This window comes from Raphanus sativus, chromosome 8 (assembly GCF_000801105.2).
Source record: "Raphanus sativus cultivar WK10039 chromosome 8, ASM80110v3, whole genome shotgun sequence".
Taxonomy (NCBI): domain Eukaryota; kingdom Viridiplantae; phylum Streptophyta; class Magnoliopsida; order Brassicales; family Brassicaceae; genus Raphanus; species Raphanus sativus.
In genome coordinates this window covers 20,804,409-20,824,478 of record NC_079518.1, presented here as the reverse complement: position 1 = coordinate 20,824,478, position 20,070 = coordinate 20,804,409, and the positions used below count along the sequence as shown (strand labels likewise).

General features: G+C 34.8%; 3 protein-coding genes across 3 annotated transcripts; all 3 read right to left on the bottom strand.

Annotated features, from left to right (window-relative positions):
* Positions 1 to 1,472: 1,472 nt before the first annotated feature.
* Positions 1,473 to 2,274, bottom strand: LOC108832487 (probable WRKY transcription factor 10). Its single transcript, XM_018605967.1, has 3 exons — positions 1,978 to 2,274; positions 1,734 to 1,872; positions 1,473 to 1,648 (listed from the first exon to the last, which is right to left on the bottom strand). Exons 1-3 carry the CDS (start codon positions 2,272 to 2,274, stop codon positions 1,473 to 1,475), a joined length of 612 nt encoding a protein of 203 aa, XP_018461469.1.
* A 5,523-nt stretch (positions 2,275 to 7,797) lies between these two features.
* Positions 7,798 to 8,599, bottom strand: LOC130499054 (probable WRKY transcription factor 10). Its single transcript, XM_056992951.1, has 3 exons — positions 8,303 to 8,599; positions 8,059 to 8,197; positions 7,798 to 7,973 (listed from the first exon to the last, which is right to left on the bottom strand). Exons 1-3 carry the CDS (start codon positions 8,597 to 8,599, stop codon positions 7,798 to 7,800), a joined length of 612 nt encoding a protein of 203 aa, XP_056848931.1.
* A 2,222-nt stretch (positions 8,600 to 10,821) lies between these two features.
* On the bottom strand, positions 10,822 to 11,623 carry LOC130499053 (probable WRKY transcription factor 10). The gene is made up of 3 exons (XM_056992950.1): positions 11,327 to 11,623; positions 11,083 to 11,221; positions 10,822 to 10,997 (listed from the first exon to the last, which is right to left on the bottom strand). Exons 1-3 carry the CDS (start codon positions 11,621 to 11,623, stop codon positions 10,822 to 10,824), a joined length of 612 nt encoding a protein of 203 aa, XP_056848930.1.
* Positions 11,624 to 20,070: the final 8,447 nt, after the last annotated feature.

Below are 20,070 nucleotides of genomic sequence, written 5' to 3'. Positions count from 1 at the left end.
TCCATGTGTCATGTGATCGATACTCCCAAGGTAAAGCTACACTTTTATTTTATGCAAGAAATGAGGTTTAGTAGAGGAACTTTTAGACATGATTGGTTAAGTTGATGGCTAGGAGAATTCAGTTGCTAGACTAGGATATTGTATAGTGCACTTTTGTGATTGAGATGTCTATTATTTGGATTGCACTACTAGAGAGATATGATTTTGAATGATAGACATATTGAGTCCCTACTGTTTTCAAACATTTTCCAGGACTGCCAGTTGTTTTTGCTTGAGGACAAGCAAAATGTTAAGTCTGGGGAAGTTGATATACCATGATTTTGACCCGTTTTAGGCATGGTATATTGGTATTTTTGGATATATTCTATCCATTCTAGGGTCTTTATTGCATATATACAGGTACAGGAGCTAATGGAAGAAAGATGATGATTTTGGAACATTTAGGAGCAATTTAGAGATTTTATTCGAGAAGGACCAAATCGATCATTCGAGGTCGAAAATGAGAGACGCGCGTCGATCGATGTACACTCAGTACTATCGATCGACACTCAGGCGCAGAAGCCCACATTTGGTCACAGCCGACTTGAAGTCCAAGACACCATCTATTTACCATAATGCCCCCGACGTGTTTTAACCTAATTATTCTACTATTTATATCTTGCCTATGTGTAGACAACGGTTTTTCTAAGATAGTTTCTAGTTTCATAGTTTTGGTGAGAGAGAGAGAGTTGTCAAATCTGAGAGCATTCTTGAACACCATTCATTCTTGAACACCATTTATTTATCTATTCTATTTACAGAGCTTTTTATGATTTTGTCTATGTGTTGCTTAGCTATGTCTGAGTAAACACCTTGTTAGATTTGAGGTTCAAATAGGTATGAGGGATTAGCCCAAAATATGATTACCTGAGCATGTGATATTCATCTTTGAAGATCATACTTAATGCTGGTGTAGGAGTAGCTAACCTACACAAGAATACAAAGATACAATCCTTGGGTTCTTTAATATCATGCAAGCATCTCACATAAGAATCATACCTCTATAATCCTGATAACCTGAATAGCAACCTTAGATCTAACTCTTTTAAATCATACTAGTTAACCCATCCAATCATCTTGAGTAATTGTCCTGCTCAAACAAATTCCTTGTTACTTTTATTTCACTACACTAATAACAAATCTTTAGCTTAGCTTAGTTACAATAAGATCTTTTGATTCCTCAGCTCCTTGTGGATTTGATCCCTAAGTACTACAATTGACCTCTTTTGATGAGAGTAATATTGCAATAGAGTAATTTCATGTGGTCAAACTTTATTATTATTATTATTATTATTATTATTATTATTATTATTATTATTATTTATTATTGTTATTATTATCGATTATTCAATGTTAATTTGAGACCTTCCCTTTCGGGACTAAGGTGTGACAACAATGTTGTGATCTCTGTCTTTGTCTTCCTCTTGGTTGTTTTATTTGTCCATGTCATCATCTTTGCTACCACTTTTAAGGGAGATGAGGTTCATAGCATCCATTTCAGCAACAACTGTAGAATCAAAAGAAAGGAGTAAAGGAGCACCAATGGGATCAGCATTAGATTCAAGATATGTGATATCAACTGACTGTTCCGTTGGAATATCATCAGCGCCTGTTTGACATGTTAAAAACAATAAATATTAATATTTGGAAAACCAAAACTGGAAGAAAACCCGAGACACTAGAAACTCTATTACCTTTTTGGGGAGGCAGATCAACGTCCATCGGCTGATGAGGAGGATTGTTGTTGGATATCATCATTGTTGCATGGGCGCCACCTGAACTTTCCACCATCTCCTGAGTCGCATCATTCGAAATTGGAATCGGATGGATAATCTTGAAAAATAAGTTACACAAAGACAATAAACATTTAGTTTTATCATATATTAATAAATATCACGTGCAGAGATCAATATTAAACTTATTAAACACATTGTATACCTGTGAAGAAGAGTTAGTGAACATATTTGGAGATTGCAACGATGGAGAGAGAGTATTGAATCCTGGAGATGATACTCTAATAGGAGAATGAACAAGATTAGGGGTCCTGAAAGAATTAGAAAATGGCCTGAGGCATTCCATATAGAGCGGTGGAATATCTCTTCCTATCCTTGCAGACACTCTTTCAACGATACCACCAGATCCTCGTTCAGACTGAGGATCAGTTCTTAAGTTGGTTTGAGACGAGGTCTCCCTGATCGGGTTTATACCGTTGTCGTTTTGATTATAATCACTCATTTTTGTTGAGGAAAACCCTGAAATATTAACAAAAGCCGCATAAAAAACAAGATCGTTGAAAGCATAATAACTATTTGGAATTCATGTAATATAATGTAAAGGTTATAGTATTTGGGAGATCTTAATAAAGTAATGAATAATATATTTATAGAAGTAAAGGGAAAACCGTTTTCTTGAAACGAAACTAGGTAATGTGTGTGCTGAATAGACAGGAGGTGACGCCTTCTTATAGTAACACTCAGCCATTTCGTTTTGGTAAAAGTTTTATGTGGTCAAAATTTTGTAAATGGTAACAATTTCATGTGGTCATCCAAGTGTCAGCAATTTCTAAATAGATTTTAATTAACATTTAATTAGTTTTTAGTTTTTATGAAAGGTCTATACTTCGGTCCTGTTTTTTAAAAAAAAATTACCAAAAACTAAGCATGCAGGTTTGGTTAATTCGGACTATTCAGTTCGTGCAGTTCAGTTTTCGGTTAATTCGGTTTAACATACATTACCGAATTAACCAGAAATATAGTTTGGTACAGTATTCGGTTAGTTCGGTTTTGACAATCCTACCATTTTTTTTATTACTGATAGATATCGGTTTAAGTTTGTTAAACTTTCATATTAATTCAGCTGGTTATTGAAAATTTAGTTAGTATAGTTCTGGTTTTGGTATAGTTATAGTTCTTTTAAGAAGAAAACCAAAGTAACCGATTGTCGAACCAAACAGAAATGAAATCGAAGTTTTTTAGGAAACCTACAATATCGAACCAAACTTCTGGACGACCAAACCAAAATTTTGGTCTAGTTTAGGAAGTTCGGTTTGGTTCAAAATCTCAGGCCTACCAAAAACTAACATGCGCATGCATGGTATAATATCTGGTGCTCATTAAAAAAGCTATTTGCAGGTATGATATTTTTGAGATCTATACATATGGGAAACCTATATGCGCATGCATTGTATAATACATTGATAGAGTGGGTTTAACCTCTAGCTGAATATTTTTAAAGACTTCTAGAGTAATTTAATATATTTTTTGTTTATATATATGTATTATTTCTATGACTATTATAAACAGAAAGTTCATGTCTTGTACAATTCTGATAAGTTATAGAAATTCTTGTTATTAAACGTGAAATAATTGTTAAATCAAGCACAATCATTTACCCAACACAAACCATGGAGGAATGGAAGCACATTTTTTTGGTTTAGTTCCTGAACTAGACTGAGTTGTATTTTTTATCTTACTCATTAAAAACTAATACTTCTCCTAAATATATATGTGTGTGCCTGTAGTGAATGTTAGAACCATAATCAAGCCAGAGATATGAGATTCATTCAGGTAAACTTATTGAAAAGTTAACCAGCCACAAAGACCCTACAACTATATCACAAGCTTAACAACTAGAATCAGCATCAAATTACTCTTCTAGATCTTACCATTTAGTGAAATGACTGGGTGTTCAGATAGGATGTGGGCAAGCAAGATAAAAAGCTTCAAAGATCTTTGAGACATTAAGACACGATTCATTTATTTTCTTGATGATGTTTGGGAGAAAGTTGATCTTGGTAAGTAGTCTAAATAAGTTACTTTCCATACAAGGAATTGAGTGTTTATATGGTTTATTTGTAACACAAGTTATTAAAGTTTTTAACATACGGTGAACGCTGGAGTCCCGCCGCCTAATGCATATAATCGATCCAAATTTGTATTCACAACATGTACCGAAGAAGTTTGTAAGGATATAAGAGAAAAGACAAAGATGAAAGTGGATAAATTGGTGTGGGAGAGAGCTTAGAATATGTTTGAGAGGATACTTTGAAGAGCCAGTTACCCGGAGGTTGCAGTCAGGTGCGATGTTCGTCCTCTTCAGTATCTCTCTCCTCATTTCTCAGGTCTAAATTTCTTAATTTATCAAGTTTTTTATATTATTAATTATTATAAACCAAGAATTCAAAATCTTTACAGAATTACAATCCTATGACGGGGATAGTTACAAGATTTTGGACATCATGTAATTCAGGTCAAACTTATTATTCAATATACTAATTATGCAATTTAATTAAGTTGTCAAGTTTACTATTATTATTATTATTATTAATATTATATATTATTATTATTATTATTATTATTATTATTATTAACAATATATTATTATTATTGATAATAATAATAATAATATTATTATTATTATTATTATTATTATTATTATTATTATTATTATTATTATATTATTATTATTATTATTATTATTATTATTATCGATTATTCAATGTTAATTTGAGATCTTCCCTTTCGGGACTAAGGTGTGACAACAATGTTGTGATCTCTGTCTTTGTCTTCCTCTTGGTTGTTTTATTTGTCCTTGTCATCATCATCGCTACCACTTTTAAGGGAGATGAGGTTCATAGCATCCATTTCAGCAACAACTGTAGAATCAAAAGAAAGGAGTAAAGGAGCACCAATGGGATCAGCATTAGATTCAAGAGATGTGATATCAACTCACTGTTCCGTTGGAATATCATCAGCGCCTGTTTGACATGTTAAAACAATAAATATTAATATTTGGAAAACCAAAACTGGAAGCAAAATCGAGACACTAAAAAGTCTATTACCTTTTTGGGTAGGCAGATCAACGTCCATCGGCTGATGAGGAGGATTGTTGTTGGATATCATCATTGTTGCATGGGCGCCACCTGAACTTTCCACCATCTCCTGAGTCGCATCATTCGGGATTGAAATCAGATGGATAATCTTGAAAAATAAGTTACACAAAGACAATAAACATTTAGTGTTATCATATATTAATAAATATCACGTGCAGAGATCAATATTAAACTTATTAAACATATTGTATACCTGTGAAGAAGAGTTAGTGAACATATTTGGAGATTGCAACGCTGGAGAGAGAGTATTGAATCCTGGAGATGCTAGTTTAATAGGAGAATGAACAAGATTAGGGGTCCTGAAAGAATTAGAAAATGGCCTGAGGCATTCCATATCGAGCGGTGGAATATCTCTTCCTATCCTTGCAGACACTCTTTCAACGATACCACCAGATCTTCGTTCAGACTGAGGATCAGTTCTTAAGTTGGTTTGAGACGAGGTCTCGCTGATCGGGATTATACCATTGTCGTTTTGATTATAATCACTCATTTTTGTTGGGGAGAAAACCCTGAAATATTAACAAAAGCCGCAGAAAAAATAAGATCGTTGAAAGCATAATAACTATTTGGAATTCAAGTAATGTAATGTAAAGGTTTCATAATTTTGGAGATCTTAATATAGTAATGAATAATTTATTTAGAGAAGTAAAGGAAAACCCGTTTTCTTGAAACGAAACTAGGTAATGTGTTTGCTGAAGACAGGAGGTGACGCCTTCTTATAGTAACACTCAGACATTTCGTTTTGGTAAAATTTTTTATGTGGTCCAACTTTCGTAAATGGTAACAATTTCATGTGGTCAAACTTTGGTCATCCAAGTGTCAGCAATTTCTAAAGAGATTTTAATTAACATTAACTTTTTTTTTAGTTTTTATGAAAGGTCTATACTTCGGTCCTGTTTTTAAAACAATTACCAAAAACTAAGCATGCAGGTTTGGTTAATTCGGACTATTCAGTTCGTGCAGTTCAGTTTTCGATTAATTCGGGTTAACATACATTACCGAATTTAACAAGAAATATAGTTTGCTACAGTATTCGGTTAGTTCGGTTTTGAAAATCCTACCAATTTTTTTATTAATGATAGATATCGGTTTAAGTTTGTTAAAATATCATATTAATTCGGCTGGTTACTGAAAAATTTAGTTAGTATAGTTCTGGTTTTGGTATAGTTATAGTTCTTTTAAGAAGAAAACCAAAGTAACCGATTGTCGAACCAAACAGCAATGAAATCGAAGTTTTTTAGGAAACCTACAATATCTAACCAAACTTCTGGACGACCAAACCAAAATTTTGGTCTGATTTAGGAAGTTCGGTTTGGTTCTAAATCTCAGGCCTACCAAAAACTAACATGCGCATGCATGGTATAATATCTGGTGCTGATAAAAAAAAGCTATTTGCAGGTATGATATTTTTGAGATCTATACATATGGGAAACCTACATGCGCATGCTTGGTATAATACATTTATAGAGTGGATTTAACCTCTAGCTGAATATTTTTAAAGACTTCTAGAGTAATTTTAATATATTTTTTGTTTATATATATGTATTATTTCTATGACTATTATAAACAGAAGGTTCATGTCTTCTACAATTCTGATAAGTTATAGAAATTCTTGTTATTAAACGTGAAATAATTGTTAAATCAATCACAATCATTTACCCAACACAAACCATGAAGGAATGGAAGCACATTTTTTTGGTTTAGTTCCTGCACTAGACTGAGTTGTATTTTTATCTTACACATTAAACACTAATACTTCTCCTAAATATATACGTGTGTGTGCCTGGAGTGAATGTTAGAACCATAATCAAGCCAGAGATATGAGATTCATTCAGGTAAACTTAAAAGTTAACCAGCCACAAAGACCCTGCAACTATATCACAAGCTTAACAACTAGAATCAGCATCAAATTACTCTTCTAGATCTTACCATTTAGTGAAGTGACTGGGTGTTCAGATAGGATGTAGGCAAGCAAGAGAAAAAGCTGCAAAGATCTTTGAGATATTAAGACACGATTCTATTGTTTTCTTGATTATGTTTGGGAGAAAGTTTATCTTGGTAAGTAGTCTAAATCAATTACTTTCCATACAAGAAATTGAGTGTTTATATGGTTTATTTGTAACACAAGTTATTAATTTTTTTTATATACGGTGAACGCTGGAGTCCCGCCGCCTAATGCATATAATCGATCCAAGGTTGTATTCACAACATGTACCGAAGAAGTTTGTAAGGAGATAAGAGAAAAGACAAAGATGAAAGTGGATAAATTGGTGTGGGAGAGAGCTTAGAATATGTTTGAGAGGATACTTTGAAGAGCCAGCTATCCGGAGGTTGCAGTCAGGTGCGATGTTCGTCCTCTTCAGTATCTCTCTCCTCATTTCTCAGGTCTAAATTTCTTAATTTATCAAGTTTGTTATATATTAATTATTATAAACCAAGAATTCAAAATCTTTACAGAATTACAATCCTATGACGGGGATAGTTACAAGATTTTGGACATCATGTAATTCAGGTCAAACTTATTATTCAATATACTAATTATGCAATTTAATTAAGTTGTCAAGTTTACTATTATTATTATTATTATTATTATTATTATTATTATTATTGTTATTATTATTATTATTATTATTATTATTATTAACAATAATATTATTATTATTAATAATAATAATAATAATAATAATATTATTATTATTATTATTATTATATATTATTATTATTATTATTATTATTATTATTATTATTATTATTATTATTATTATTATTATTATCGATTATTCAATGTTAATTTGAGATCTTCCCTTTCGGGACTAAGGTGTGACAACAATGTTGTGATCTCTGTCTTTGTCTTCCTCTTGGTTGTTTTATTTGTCCTTGTCATCATCATCGCTACCACTTTTAAGGGAGATGAGGTTCATAGCATACATTTCAGCAACAACTGTAGAATCAAAAGAAAGGAGTAAAGGAGCACCAATGGGATCAGCATTAGATTCAAGAGATGTGATATCAACTGACTGTTCCGTTGGAATATCATTAGCGCCTGTTTGACATGTTAAAAACAATAAATATTAATATTTGGGAAACCTAAACTGGAAGCAAACTCGAGACACTAGAAACTCTATTACCTTTTTGGGGAGGCAGATCAACGTCCGTCGGCTGATGAGGAGGATTGTTGTTGGATATCAACATTGTTGCATGGGCGCCACCTGAACTTTCCACCATCTCCTGAGTCGCATCATTCGGGAATGGAATCGAATGGATAATCTTGAAAAATAAGTTACACAAAGACAATAAGCATTTAGTTTTATCATATATTAATAAATATCACGTGCAGAGATCAATAATAAACTTATTAAACACATTGTATACCTGTGAAGAAGAGTTAGTGAACATATTTGGAGATTGCAACGCTGGAGAGAGAGTATTGAATCCTGGAGATGCTACTCTAATAGGAGAATGAACAAGATTCGGGGTCCTGAAAGAATTAGAAAATGGCCTGAGGCATTCCATATCGAGCGGTGGAATATCTCTTCCCATCCTTGCAGACACTCTTTCACCGGTATCACCAGATCGTCGTTCAGACTGAGGATCAGTTCTTAAGTTGGTTTGAGACGAGGTCTCGCTGATCGGGTTTATACCATTGTCGTTTTGATTATAATCACTCATTTTTGTTGGGGAGAAACGCATAAAAAACAAGATCGTTGAAAGCATAATAAATATTTGGAATTCAAGTGATGTAAAGGTTATATAATTTGGGAGATCTTAATAAAGTAATGAATAATTTATTTATAGAAGTAAAGGAAAAACCGTTTTCTTGAAACAAAACTAGGTAATGTGTGTGCTGAATAGACAGGAGGTGACGCCTTCTTATAGTAACACTCAGCCATTTCGTTTTGGTAAAAGTTTTGTGTAGTCAAACTTTCGTAAATGGTAACAATTTAATGTAGTCAAACTTTGGTCATGCAAGTGTCAGCAATTTCTAAAGAGATTTTAATTAACATTTACTTCTTTTTTAGTTTTTATGAAAGGTCTACACTTCGGTTTGGTTAATTTGGACTATTCAGTTCGTGCAGTTCAGTTTTCGGTTAATTTGGTTTAACATACATTATCGAATTAACCAGAAATATATTTTGGTACAGTATTCGGTTAGTTCGGTGTTGAAAATCCTACCAATTATTTTATTACTGATAGATATCGGTTTAAGTATGTTAAACTTTCATATTAATTCGTCTGGTTATTGAAAATTTAGTTAGTATAGTTCTGGTTTTGGTATAGTTATAGTTCTTTTAAGAAGAAAACCAAAGTAACCGATTGTCGAACCAAACAGAAATGAAATCGAAGTTTTTTTAAGAAACCTACAATATCGAACCAAACTTCGGGACGACCAAACCAAAATTTTGGTCTGGTTTAGGAAGTTCTGTTTGGTTCAAAATCTCAGGCCAACCAAAAACTAACATGCACATGCACGGTATAATATCTGGTGCTGATAGAAAAAGCTATTTGCAGGTATGATATTTTTCAGATCTATACATATGCGAAACCTACATGCACATGCATGGTATAATACATTTATAGAGTGGATTTAACCTCTAGCTGAATATTTTTAAAGACTTCTAGAGTAATTTAATATATTTTTTTATATATATATGTATTATTTCTATGACTATTATATACAGAATGTTCATGTCTTCTACAATTCTGATAAGTTATAGAAATTCTTGTTATTAAACGTGAAATAATTGTTAAATCAAGCACAATCATTTACCAAACCATGGAGGAATGGAAGCACAATTTTTTGGTTTAGTTCTTGAACTAGACTGAGTTGTATTTTTTATCTTACTCATTAAACACTAATACTTCTCCTAAATATATATGTGTGTGCCTGTAGTGAATGTTAGAATCATAATCAAGTCAGAGATATGAGATTCATTCAGGTAAACTTATTGAAAAGTTAACCAGCCACAATAACCCTACAACTATATCACAAGCTTAACAACTAGAATCAGCATCTACTTACTCTTCTAGATCTTACCATTTAGTGAAATGACCGGGTGTTCAGATAGGATGTGGGAAAGCAAGAGAAAAAGCTGCAAAGATCTTTGAGACATTAAGACATGATTCATTTATTTTCTTGATGATGTTTGGGAGAAAGTTGATCTTGGTAAGTAGTCTAAATCAGTTACTTTCCATTCAAGAAATTGAGTTTTATATGGTTTATTTGTAACACAAGTTATTAATTTTTTTTATATACGGTTAACGCTGGAGTCCCGCTGCCAAATGCATATAATCGATCCAAGGTTGTATTCACAACATGTACCGAAGAAGTTTGTAAGGAGATAAGAGAAAAGACAAAGATGAAAGTGGATAAATTGGTGTGGGAGAGAGCTTAGAATATTTCTGAGAGGAGACTTTGAAGAGCCAGCTACCCGGAGGTTGCAGTCAGGTGCGATGTTCGTCCTCTTCAGTAACTCTCTCCTCATTTCTCATGTCTAAATTACTTAATTTATCAAACTTTTTATATTATTAATTATTATAAACCAAGAAATCAAAATCTTTACAGAATTAGAATCATAATGACGGGGATAGGTACAAGATTTTGTACATCATGTAATTCAGGTCAAACTTATTATTCAATATACTAATTATGCAATTTAATTAAGATGTCAAGTTTACTATTATTATTATTATTATTATTATTATTATTATTATTATTATTATTATTATTATTATTATTATTATTATTATTATTATTATTATTATTATTATTATTATTATTATTATTATTATTATTATTATCGATTATTCAATGTTAATTTGAGACCTTCCTTTCGGGACTAAGGTGTGACAACAATGTTCTGATCTCTGTCTTTGTCTTCCTCTTGGTTGTTTTATTTGTCCTTGTCATCATCTTCGCTACCACTTTTAAGGGAGATGAGGTTCATAGCATCCATTTCAGCAACAACTGTAGAATCAAAAGAAAGGAGTAAAGGAGCATCAATGGGATCAGCATTAGATTCAAGAGATGTGATATCAACTGACTGCTCCGTTGGAATATCATCAGCTCCTGTTTGACATGATAAAACAAAAAAATATTAATATTTGGAAAACCAAAACTGGAAGCAAACTCGAGACACTAGAAACTCTATTACCTTTTTGGGGAGGCAGATCAACGTCCATCGGCTGATGAGGAGGATTGTTGTTGGATATCATCATTGTTGCATGGGCGCCACCTGAACATTCCACCATCTCCTGAGTCGCATCATTCGGGATTGGAATCGGATGGATAATCTTGAAGAATAAGTTACACAAAGACAATAAACGTTTAGTTTTATCATATATTAATAAATATTACGTGCAGAGATCAATATTAAACTTATTAAACACATTGTATACCTGTGAAGAAGAGTTAGTGAACATATTTGGAGATTGCAACGATGGAGAGAGAGTATTGAATCCTGGAGATGCTACTCTAATAGGAGAATGAACAAAATTCGAGGTCCTGAAAGAATTAGAAAATGGCCTCAGGCATTCCATATCGAGCGGTGGAATACCTCTTCCTATCCTTGCAGACACTCTTTCAACGATACCACTAGATCGTCGTTCAGACTGAGGATCAGTTCTTAAGTTGGTTTGAGACGAGGTCTCGCTGATCGGGTTTATACCATTGTCGTTTTTATTATAATCACTCATTTTTGTTGGGAAGAAAACCCTGAAATATTAACAAAAGCAGCATAAAAAACAAGATCGTTGAAAGCATAACAAATATTTGGAATTCAAGTAATGTAATGTAAATGTTATACAATTTGGGAGATCTTAATAAAGTAACGAATAATTTATTTATAGAAGTAAATGAAAAACCGTTATCTTGAAACGAAACTAGGTAATGTGGGTGCAGAATAGACAGGAGGTGACGCCTTCTTATAGTAACACTCAGCCATTTCGTTTTGGTAAAACATTTATGTGGTCAAACTTTCGTAAATGGTAACAATTTCATGTGGTCAAACTTTTCTCATCCAAGTGTCAGCAATTTCTAAAGAGATTTTAATTAACATTAACTTCTTTTTTAGTTTTTATGAAAGGTCTATACTCCGGTCCTGTTTTTTTAATAATTACCAAAAACTAAGCATGCAGGTTTGGTTAATTCGGACTATTCAGTTCGTGCAGTTCATTTTTCGGTTAATTCGGTTTAACATACATTACCAAATTAACCAGAAATATAGTTTGGTACAGTATTTGGGTAGTTCGGTTTTGAAAATCCTACCAATTTTTTTATTACTGATAGATATCGGTTTAAGTATGTTAAACTTTCATATTAATTCGGCTGGTTATTGAAAATTTAGTTAGTATAGTTCTGGTTTTGGTATAGTTATAGTTCTTTTAAGAAGAAAACCAAAGTAACCGATTGTCGAACAAAACAGAAATGAAATCGAAGTTTTTTAAGAAACCTACAATATCGAACAAAAATTCTGGACGACCAAACCTAAATTTTGGTCTGGTTAGGAAGTTCGGTTTGGTTCAAAATCTCAGGCCTACCAAAAACTAACATGCACATGCATGGTATAATATCTGGTGCTGATAGAAAAAGCTATTTGCAGGTATGATATTTTTGAGATCTATACATATGGGAAACCTACATGCACATGCATGGTATAATAGATTTATATAGTGGATTTAACCTCTAGCTGAATATTTTTAAAGATTTCTAGAGTAATTTAATATATTTTTATATATATGTACTATTTCTATGACTATTATGAACAGAATATTCATGTCTTCTACAATTCTGATAAGTTATAGAAATTCTTGTTATTAAACGTGAAATAATTGTTAAATCAAGCACATACATTTACCAAACACAAACCATGGAGGAATGGAAGCACAATTTTTTGGTTTATATTTCCTGAACTAGACTGAGTTGTATTTTTTACCTTACTCATTAAACACTAATACTTCTCCTAAATATATATATGTGTGCCTGTAGTGAATGTTAGAATCAAAATCAAGCCAGAGATATGACATTCATTCAGGTAAACTTATTGAAAAATTAACCAGCCACAAAGACCCTAAAACAAGCTTAACAACTAGAATCAGCATCTACTTACTCTTCTAGATCTTACCATTTAGTGAAATGACTAGGTGTTCAGATAGGATGTGGGCAAGCAAGAGAAAAAGCTGCAAATATCTTTGAGACACTAAGACACGATTCATTTATTTTCTTGGTGATGTTTGGGAGAAAGTTGATCTTGGTAAGTAGTCTAAATCAGTTACTTTCCATGTATACAAAAAATTGAGTGTTTATATGGTTTATTTGTAACACATGTTATTAATTTTTTTTATATACGGTGAACGCTGGAGTCCTGCCGCCTAATGCATATAATCGATCCAAGGTTATATTCACAACATGTACCTAAGAAGTTTTTAAGGAGATAAGAGAAAAGACAAAGATGAAAGTGGATAAATTGGTGTGGGAGAGAGCTTAGAATATGTTTGAGAGGACACTTTGAAGAGCCAGCTACCCGGAGGTTGCATTCAGGTGCAATGTTCGTCCTCTTCAGTAATTCTCTCCTCATTTCTCATGTCTAAATTTCTTAATTTATCGAACATTTTATATTATTAATTATTATAAACCAAGAATTCAAAATCTTTACAGAATTAAAATCATAATGACGGGGATAGGTACAAGATTTTGTACATCATGTAATTCAGGTCAAAATTATTATTCAATATACTAATTATGCAATTTAATTAAGATGTCAAGTTTACTATTATTATTATTATTATTATTATTATTATTATTATTATTATTATTATCGATTATTCAATGTTAATTTGAGACCTTCCCCTTTCGGGACTAAGGTATGACAACAATGTTGTGATCTCTGTCTTTGACTTCCTCTTGGTTGTTTTATTTGTCCTTGTCATCATCTTCGCTACCACTTTTAAGGGAGATGAGGTTCATAGCATCCATTTCAACAACAACTGTAGAATCAAAAGAAAGGAGTAAAGGAGCACCAATGGGATCAGCATTAGATTCAAGAGATGTGATATCAACTGACTGTTCCGTTGGAATATATCATCAGCGCCTGTTTGACATGATAAAAACAAAAAATATTAATATTTGGAAAACCAAAACTGGAAGCAAACTCGAGACACTAGAAACTCTATTACCTTTTTGGGGAGGCAGATCAACGTCCATCGGCTGATGAGGAGGATTGTTGTTGGATATCATCATTGTTGCATGGGCGCAACCTGAACTTTCCACCATCTCCTGAGTCGCATCATTCGGGATTGGAATCGGATGGATAATCTTGAAAAATAAGTTACACAAAGACAATAAACATTTAGGTTTATCATATATTAATATATATCACATGCAGAGATCAATATTAAACTTATTAAACACATGGTATACCTGTGAAGAAGAGATAGTGAACATATTCGGAGATTGCAACGATGGAGAGAGAGTATTGAATCTTGGAGATGCTACTCTAATAGGAGAATGAACAAGATTAGGGGTCCTGAAAGAATTAGAAAATGGCCTGAGGCATTCCATATCGAGCGGTGGAATATCTCTTCCAGTCATTGCAGACACTCTTTCAACGACGCCACCAGATCGTCGTTCAGACTGAGGATCAGTTCTTAAGTTGGTCTGAGACGAGGTCTCGCTGATTGGGTTTATACCATTGTCGTTTTCAATATAATCACTCATTTTTGTTGGGGAGAAAACCCTGAAATATTAACAAAAGCCGCATAAAAAACAAGATCGCTGAAAGAAAAATAACTATTTGGAATTCAAGTAATGTAATGTAAAGGTTATATAATTTGGGAGATCTTAAAAAGTAATGATTAATTTATTTATATAAGTAAATGAAAAACCGTTATCTTGAAACGAAACTAGGTAATGTGTGTGCTGAATAGACAGGAGGTGACGCCTTCTTATAGTAACACTCAGCCATTTCGTTTTGGTAAAATTTTTATGTGGTCAAACTTTCGTAAATGGTAACAATTTCATGTGGTCAAACTTTTGTCATTCAAGTGTCAGCTATTTCTAAAGAGATTTTAATTAACATTAACTTTTTTCTAGTTTTTTTGAAAGGTCTATACTTCGGTCCTGTTTTTTTAAAAATTACCAAAAACTAAGCATGCAGGTTTGGTTAATTCAGACTATACAGTTCGTGCAGTTCAGTTTTCGATTAATTCGGTTTAACATACATTACCGAATTAACCAGAAATATAGTTTGGTACAGTATTCGGTTAGTTCGGTTTTGAAAATCCTACCAATTTTTTTTATTACTGATAGATATCGGTTTAAGTTTGTTGAACTTTCATATTAATTCGGCTGGTTATTGAAAATTTAGTTAGTATAGTTCAGGTTTTGGAATAGTTATAGTTCTTTTAAGAAGAAAACCAAAGTAACCGATTGTCGAACAAACAGAAATGAAATCGAAGTTTTTTAGGAAACCTACAATATCGAACCAAACTTCTGGACGACCAAACCAAAATTTTGGTCTGGTTTAGGAAGTTCGGTTTGGTTCAAAATCTCAGGCCTACCAAAAACTCACATGCGCATGCATGGTATAATATCTGGTGCTGATGCAAAAACCTATTTGCAGGTATGATATTTTTGAGATCTATACATATGGGAAACCTACATGCGCATGCATGGTATAATACTTTTGTAGAGTGGATTTCACCTCTAGCTGAATATTTTTAAAGACTTCTAGAGTAATTTAATATATTTTTTGTTTGTATATATGTATTATTTCTATGACTATTAATAACAGAAAGTTCATGTCTTCTACAATTCTGATAAGTTATAGAAATTCTTGTTATTAAACGTGAAATAATTTTTAAATCAAGCACATACATTTACCAAACACAAACCATGGAGGAATGGAAGCACAATGTTTTGGTTTATATTTCCTGAACTAGACTGAGTTGTATTTTTTGGTAACTTTGTGGTGACTCCTGGGCTTCAGTTGGTCATAAAATATACTCAGTCCACATTCTGATGTCCCTGTCGATCTACATGCACTCTGTTGCATCGATCGACATACAATCCTCTTCTCGACAGCTTCCTCTCGCGAGGCAGACTGATCACTCTTCAGTAAAACGGGCATAACTTCTGCTACAGGATGCGGATTGACCTTAGACCGGTGGTATTGGAAAGATAACTCAAAGCTCTATTTTGTGTCAAAAGATGGGCTAAATCCAACGGTGGAAAGGTCTCCATCGAGAGCTAAACATCTGAAACGTCTGTGCAGTTCTGCACTGCGAAAGACTCCAAAATGCACCAAAATCACCATATTTCTCCAAATCGTTCCTGAACCTCTAAATACTCTAAAAAGACTCCAATACATAGTAAATAGTATCTATAACACTTATATACCATGGATAAAAATGGGTAAAATCCATGGTATAGTGTCGCTTATGTCGATCGATGTCCTCGCTACAGTGTCGCTCGGCACTGTTGCTACAGTGTCGGGCGTACTGTTCATCTTTTTTTTTTTTTTTTTTTTACCTGCAAAATTTGAAAACAAAAATCAGTAATTTATGAAAATAAAACCAATTTAAAACAAACCTAACAGTGGGTTGCCTCCCACTCAGCACTTATTTTAGTCATTAGCTTGATTTTTGGAGGTCTGATTTAATCTGGATGAGGATGTGAACTTGCTCCAAAACAAGTTTCTGTGTCTCTCTTCCTCATTTGGTTGATGCAGTTGATGAAATCTCTTGCAGATGCTTCCCCTTTGTCTCTCAGTTTTGGATCAGATAACACTCTAACCTTAGCAAAAGAAGCTGGACCTCCTCTACGGCACACTCTACACGCAAGACTTTCCTCCTGACACTGAGAAGGGACCAGTGATAGAGAATATACATCTATATTCCTTTTCATTTTCTTCTTCCTCTTTCTAGGTCTTCCCCCAGACTTAGACTTTTCAGTCTCGTTCTGTTCTGAAATTTGGATGCTGTCGACCGATTCTAAAGGCTCTGTGTCGGTCGATTCGTGAGGCTCATTGTTGACCGATCTTGAAAGTTGAATGTCGATCGATGTTGATCCTGATTTTGCAAACTCGCGATCTGCATATGTTAGTGGTGCTGGATCTTCAAACATCTCTATGTATGAAATCAAATCTTCACTTTTCTTCTTCTCCACAGGATCATAGAAGACATTTTCATCAACATTAGTTAGGCACATCCTATTCTTCTTAAGATCACAAACTGCTCCCACTGTAGCCATGAAGGCTCTTCCAAGAAGAATGGAAGATGTCCTGCCTGATTTGAGCTCCACGACATGAAAATCCACAGGAATAGTGCATTCTCCTATCTCCACTTTAACATTCCTGATCATGCCTGCTGAGTTTGCTTTGGAGTTATCAACGAAAGCAAAACTATCTTTTGAAGGTTCCGTCTTTAATCCTAATACTTCAGCAGTGTCTATAGCCATGATGCTCACTGCAGATCCAGTATCGCAGAGGGCGTTTGGCAAATCGTTGTTGTTTATAGAGCATGGAATCAGAACTTTCCAGGATCTTGTTCCTTCTTTAGAGTCCTTTTAGGCTTACGGCATACCTTGTTGAATAATATCTCCATGTCCTTTTCTGTCTCTCTGCTCTCTCTGAAGAAATTACCAAGTCTGTACTTATAATAGGCTTCCTCAAAAGTCATACCCTTAGGAACTCTCTTTACCCTCTTGTGAAATCCATCAATTTCAGCTTTGTTAGCTTCTCTCCTCAGGTGTTTGGGAACATAGAGTTTCTTAGCTTTCGACCTCATCCCAATCTGAATCACTTCTTTCGTTGCCTGCCGTTACATGACAGGTTCATGTCCGTCCATTTGGTGTCGATCGATACCAGGTGGATGTCGTCGATCGACACTCTCAACGAAAGAAGTTTCTACTAGAGTCGATTATTGTTGGTCTGGTGCATCTGCAGGTTGCTTTCTGGTCTTCTCCATTGTCTTTAAGCAAACTGGCGTCTGAGATGGGTTGCGAGTTGCATTCAAACCGTGGGCATAAGGGTCTGTTAAACACACTAGATTTGTAGTGAGCCGCTGTCGATCGATGCTTTCCCGTGGAGGTCGATCGATGCCGTTTTGTTTGTGTTGCTCGACGTCATATGTTTTAGCATGGTACAGGATGGGAGGATGTGGGTGTTGAGCAGCGAAATCTGAGTGGCTTTGAATTTGAACAGTATTGCATGACCCCAAAAGTGGTGTCGATCGATGTTCAGCTGATGGTGTAGATCGACACAAGTACGAGCTACCAATGGACATGCAACTTTCGACTAAAAAGCCTTCTTCTTCCAACTTCTCATGTTTGATTACTTCCCCAAAGTAGTTATCCCATCTAGAATCGACCTGTTGCTCTTCCCAGTCGGGATGAATAGTGTCACGATGAACAGTATCCTGATGAACAGTTTCTGGGTGAACAGTGTCACGATGAACAGTACCGCGATGAACAGTATCACGATGAACAGTGTCGACCGATATCGGATGTACAGTGTCGAGCGATGCGGGATGAACAGTACCTCGATGAACAGTTCTCGGATGAACAGTACCCGCATGAACAATACCCGCGTGAACAGTACTCCGATGAATAGTACGGGCATGAGTAGTATCGTTCCTTTGAAGAAAATTTTCATTGTTCACAGTTTTTTGCAATCTGAGAAATTTGGGTGCACAACATCTTGAAACGGGTATCGATGATGTCTATCATTCCATTCACCTCTTTGCAGAGAGAATCCAAATGCAGATTAAGCTCCTCAGTGATCTCCTGCTGTTCTTTCAAGCGCTCCTCTAGCATAAATTCCATCTCTTCTAAATTGTACTGATCCTCATCCTGGTATATAGCGTGCTCCAGAAATGAGACTTCATGTACAGAACCAATCTCAGCCTCAATTATCTTGTTGTCATCCTTTACAGCTGATTTTATCATGTGCATATCTAGATTTTTGACACTGGTGCTGGACGCCAAGCTCTCAATCAGTCTCTGAGCTTCCTCTGGGGTTCTTGTTCTAAAGTTCCCCTCGCTTGCAGTGTCCAGCATTACATGATATTGCACATCAATACCATTCCAGAACTTCATCAACAGCTGAACCTCCGTAAAACCATGATGTGGGCAGTCCCTTTGGTAGCTCCTGAACCTCTCCCAGAGCTTCTGAAACCTTCTGTAGATCCCTGAGAGAATGTCCAAATTTTATCTCTTATTTCTTCAGTCCGTGCTTCATCAAAGAATTTTCTCAGGAATGCATTTTGGATGTCGGTCCAGGATGTAAGAGATCCTGGTGGTAGCTGCTTAAGCCAAAGCAAAGCTTCTCCAACAAGTGAGTATTTGAAGAGCTTGCAAAGCAAGTAGTCCTCGGGGACTTCATCCATACATATAAGCAATAAGATCCTCGAACCTTTCCAGATGGTCCATAGGATGCTCGTGAGATAATCCAGAGTAAGGTATCTGTGCCACGAGCGTGTAGTACTTTGGATTCAGCTCGAAATTCTGTGTCTGGATATCTGGTAAACGAATGGCTGATCTGTTGAAATAGTATTCCTCTGGACGGTTGTAGTCAGCCAGTGTCCTTTGTCGAGCATTCTCATCTACAGGTATAGCAGCTCCTGTAGCATCAGTATCGGAGTCAGGGATTACAGTCCCCTGAGCATCAAGTCTCAGACCTGCTGCATTACGCAGATGACCATCCTGGTCATGCAGGTCCCCATTCTCATCCCTTTGTGGCACAAGTATCTCGCTCATGGTTGCTCGCAGATTGGTATCGACCGATGTTGCAGATGATGTGTCGATCGACTCTCTTTCACAAGTGTCGATCGACGATGTATAAGTGGTATCGATCGATGCTGCGAGTTTCTCTTTGCGGATCGAGTGTTCCAAACGTGCTGGGTCTGAGATGAAAAGAAATTCTCCCTTGCTGCTTCTGGTACTAATTGGTATGTACCTGAAAAACAAGAAATTTTTTTTTCGTAAGTAACTTAAAACAGTAAATAAAACCTGGAATAAACCTATTAATCAAGTTTAATGGCGAATCCTTGCTCCCCGGCAACGGCGCCAAATTTGATATCACTCAAATTACCCTAACAAGTGATCTTACTCTCTCAAATAAGAGGTTCGATTGTAGTACTTAGGGATC

Excerpts from the sequence above, each read along its gene's own strand:
- LOC108832487 (XM_018605967.1), bottom strand. The coding sequence starts at position 2,274 with ATGAGTGATTATAATCAAAACGACAACGGTATAAACCCGATCAGGGAG. Across the intron at positions 1,873-1,977 it reads TCACTAACTCTTCTTCACAG|ATTATCCATCCGATTCCAAT; the intron begins GTATACAATGTG and ends TTATTTTTCAAG. Across the intron at positions 1,649-1,733 it reads TGATCTGCCTCCCCAAAAAG|GCGCTGATGATATTCCAACG; the intron begins GTAATAGAGTTT and ends CATGTCAAACAG.
- LOC130499054 (XM_056992951.1), bottom strand. The coding sequence starts at position 8,599 with ATGAGTGATTATAATCAAAACGACAATGGTATAAACCCGATCAGCGAG. Across the intron at positions 8,198-8,302 it reads TCACTAACTCTTCTTCACAG|ATTATCCATTCGATTCCATT; the intron begins GTATACAATGTG and ends TTATTTTTCAAG. Across the intron at positions 7,974-8,058 it reads TGATCTGCCTCCCCAAAAAG|GCGCTAATGATATTCCAACG; the intron begins GTAATAGAGTTT and ends CATGTCAAACAG.
- LOC130499053 (XM_056992950.1), bottom strand. The coding sequence starts at position 11,623 with ATGAGTGATTATAATAAAAACGACAATGGTATAAACCCGATCAGCGAG. Across the intron at positions 11,222-11,326 it reads TCACTAACTCTTCTTCACAG|ATTATCCATCCGATTCCAAT; the intron begins GTATACAATGTG and ends TTATTCTTCAAG. Across the intron at positions 10,998-11,082 it reads TGATCTGCCTCCCCAAAAAG|GAGCTGATGATATTCCAACG; the intron begins GTAATAGAGTTT and ends CATGTCAAACAG.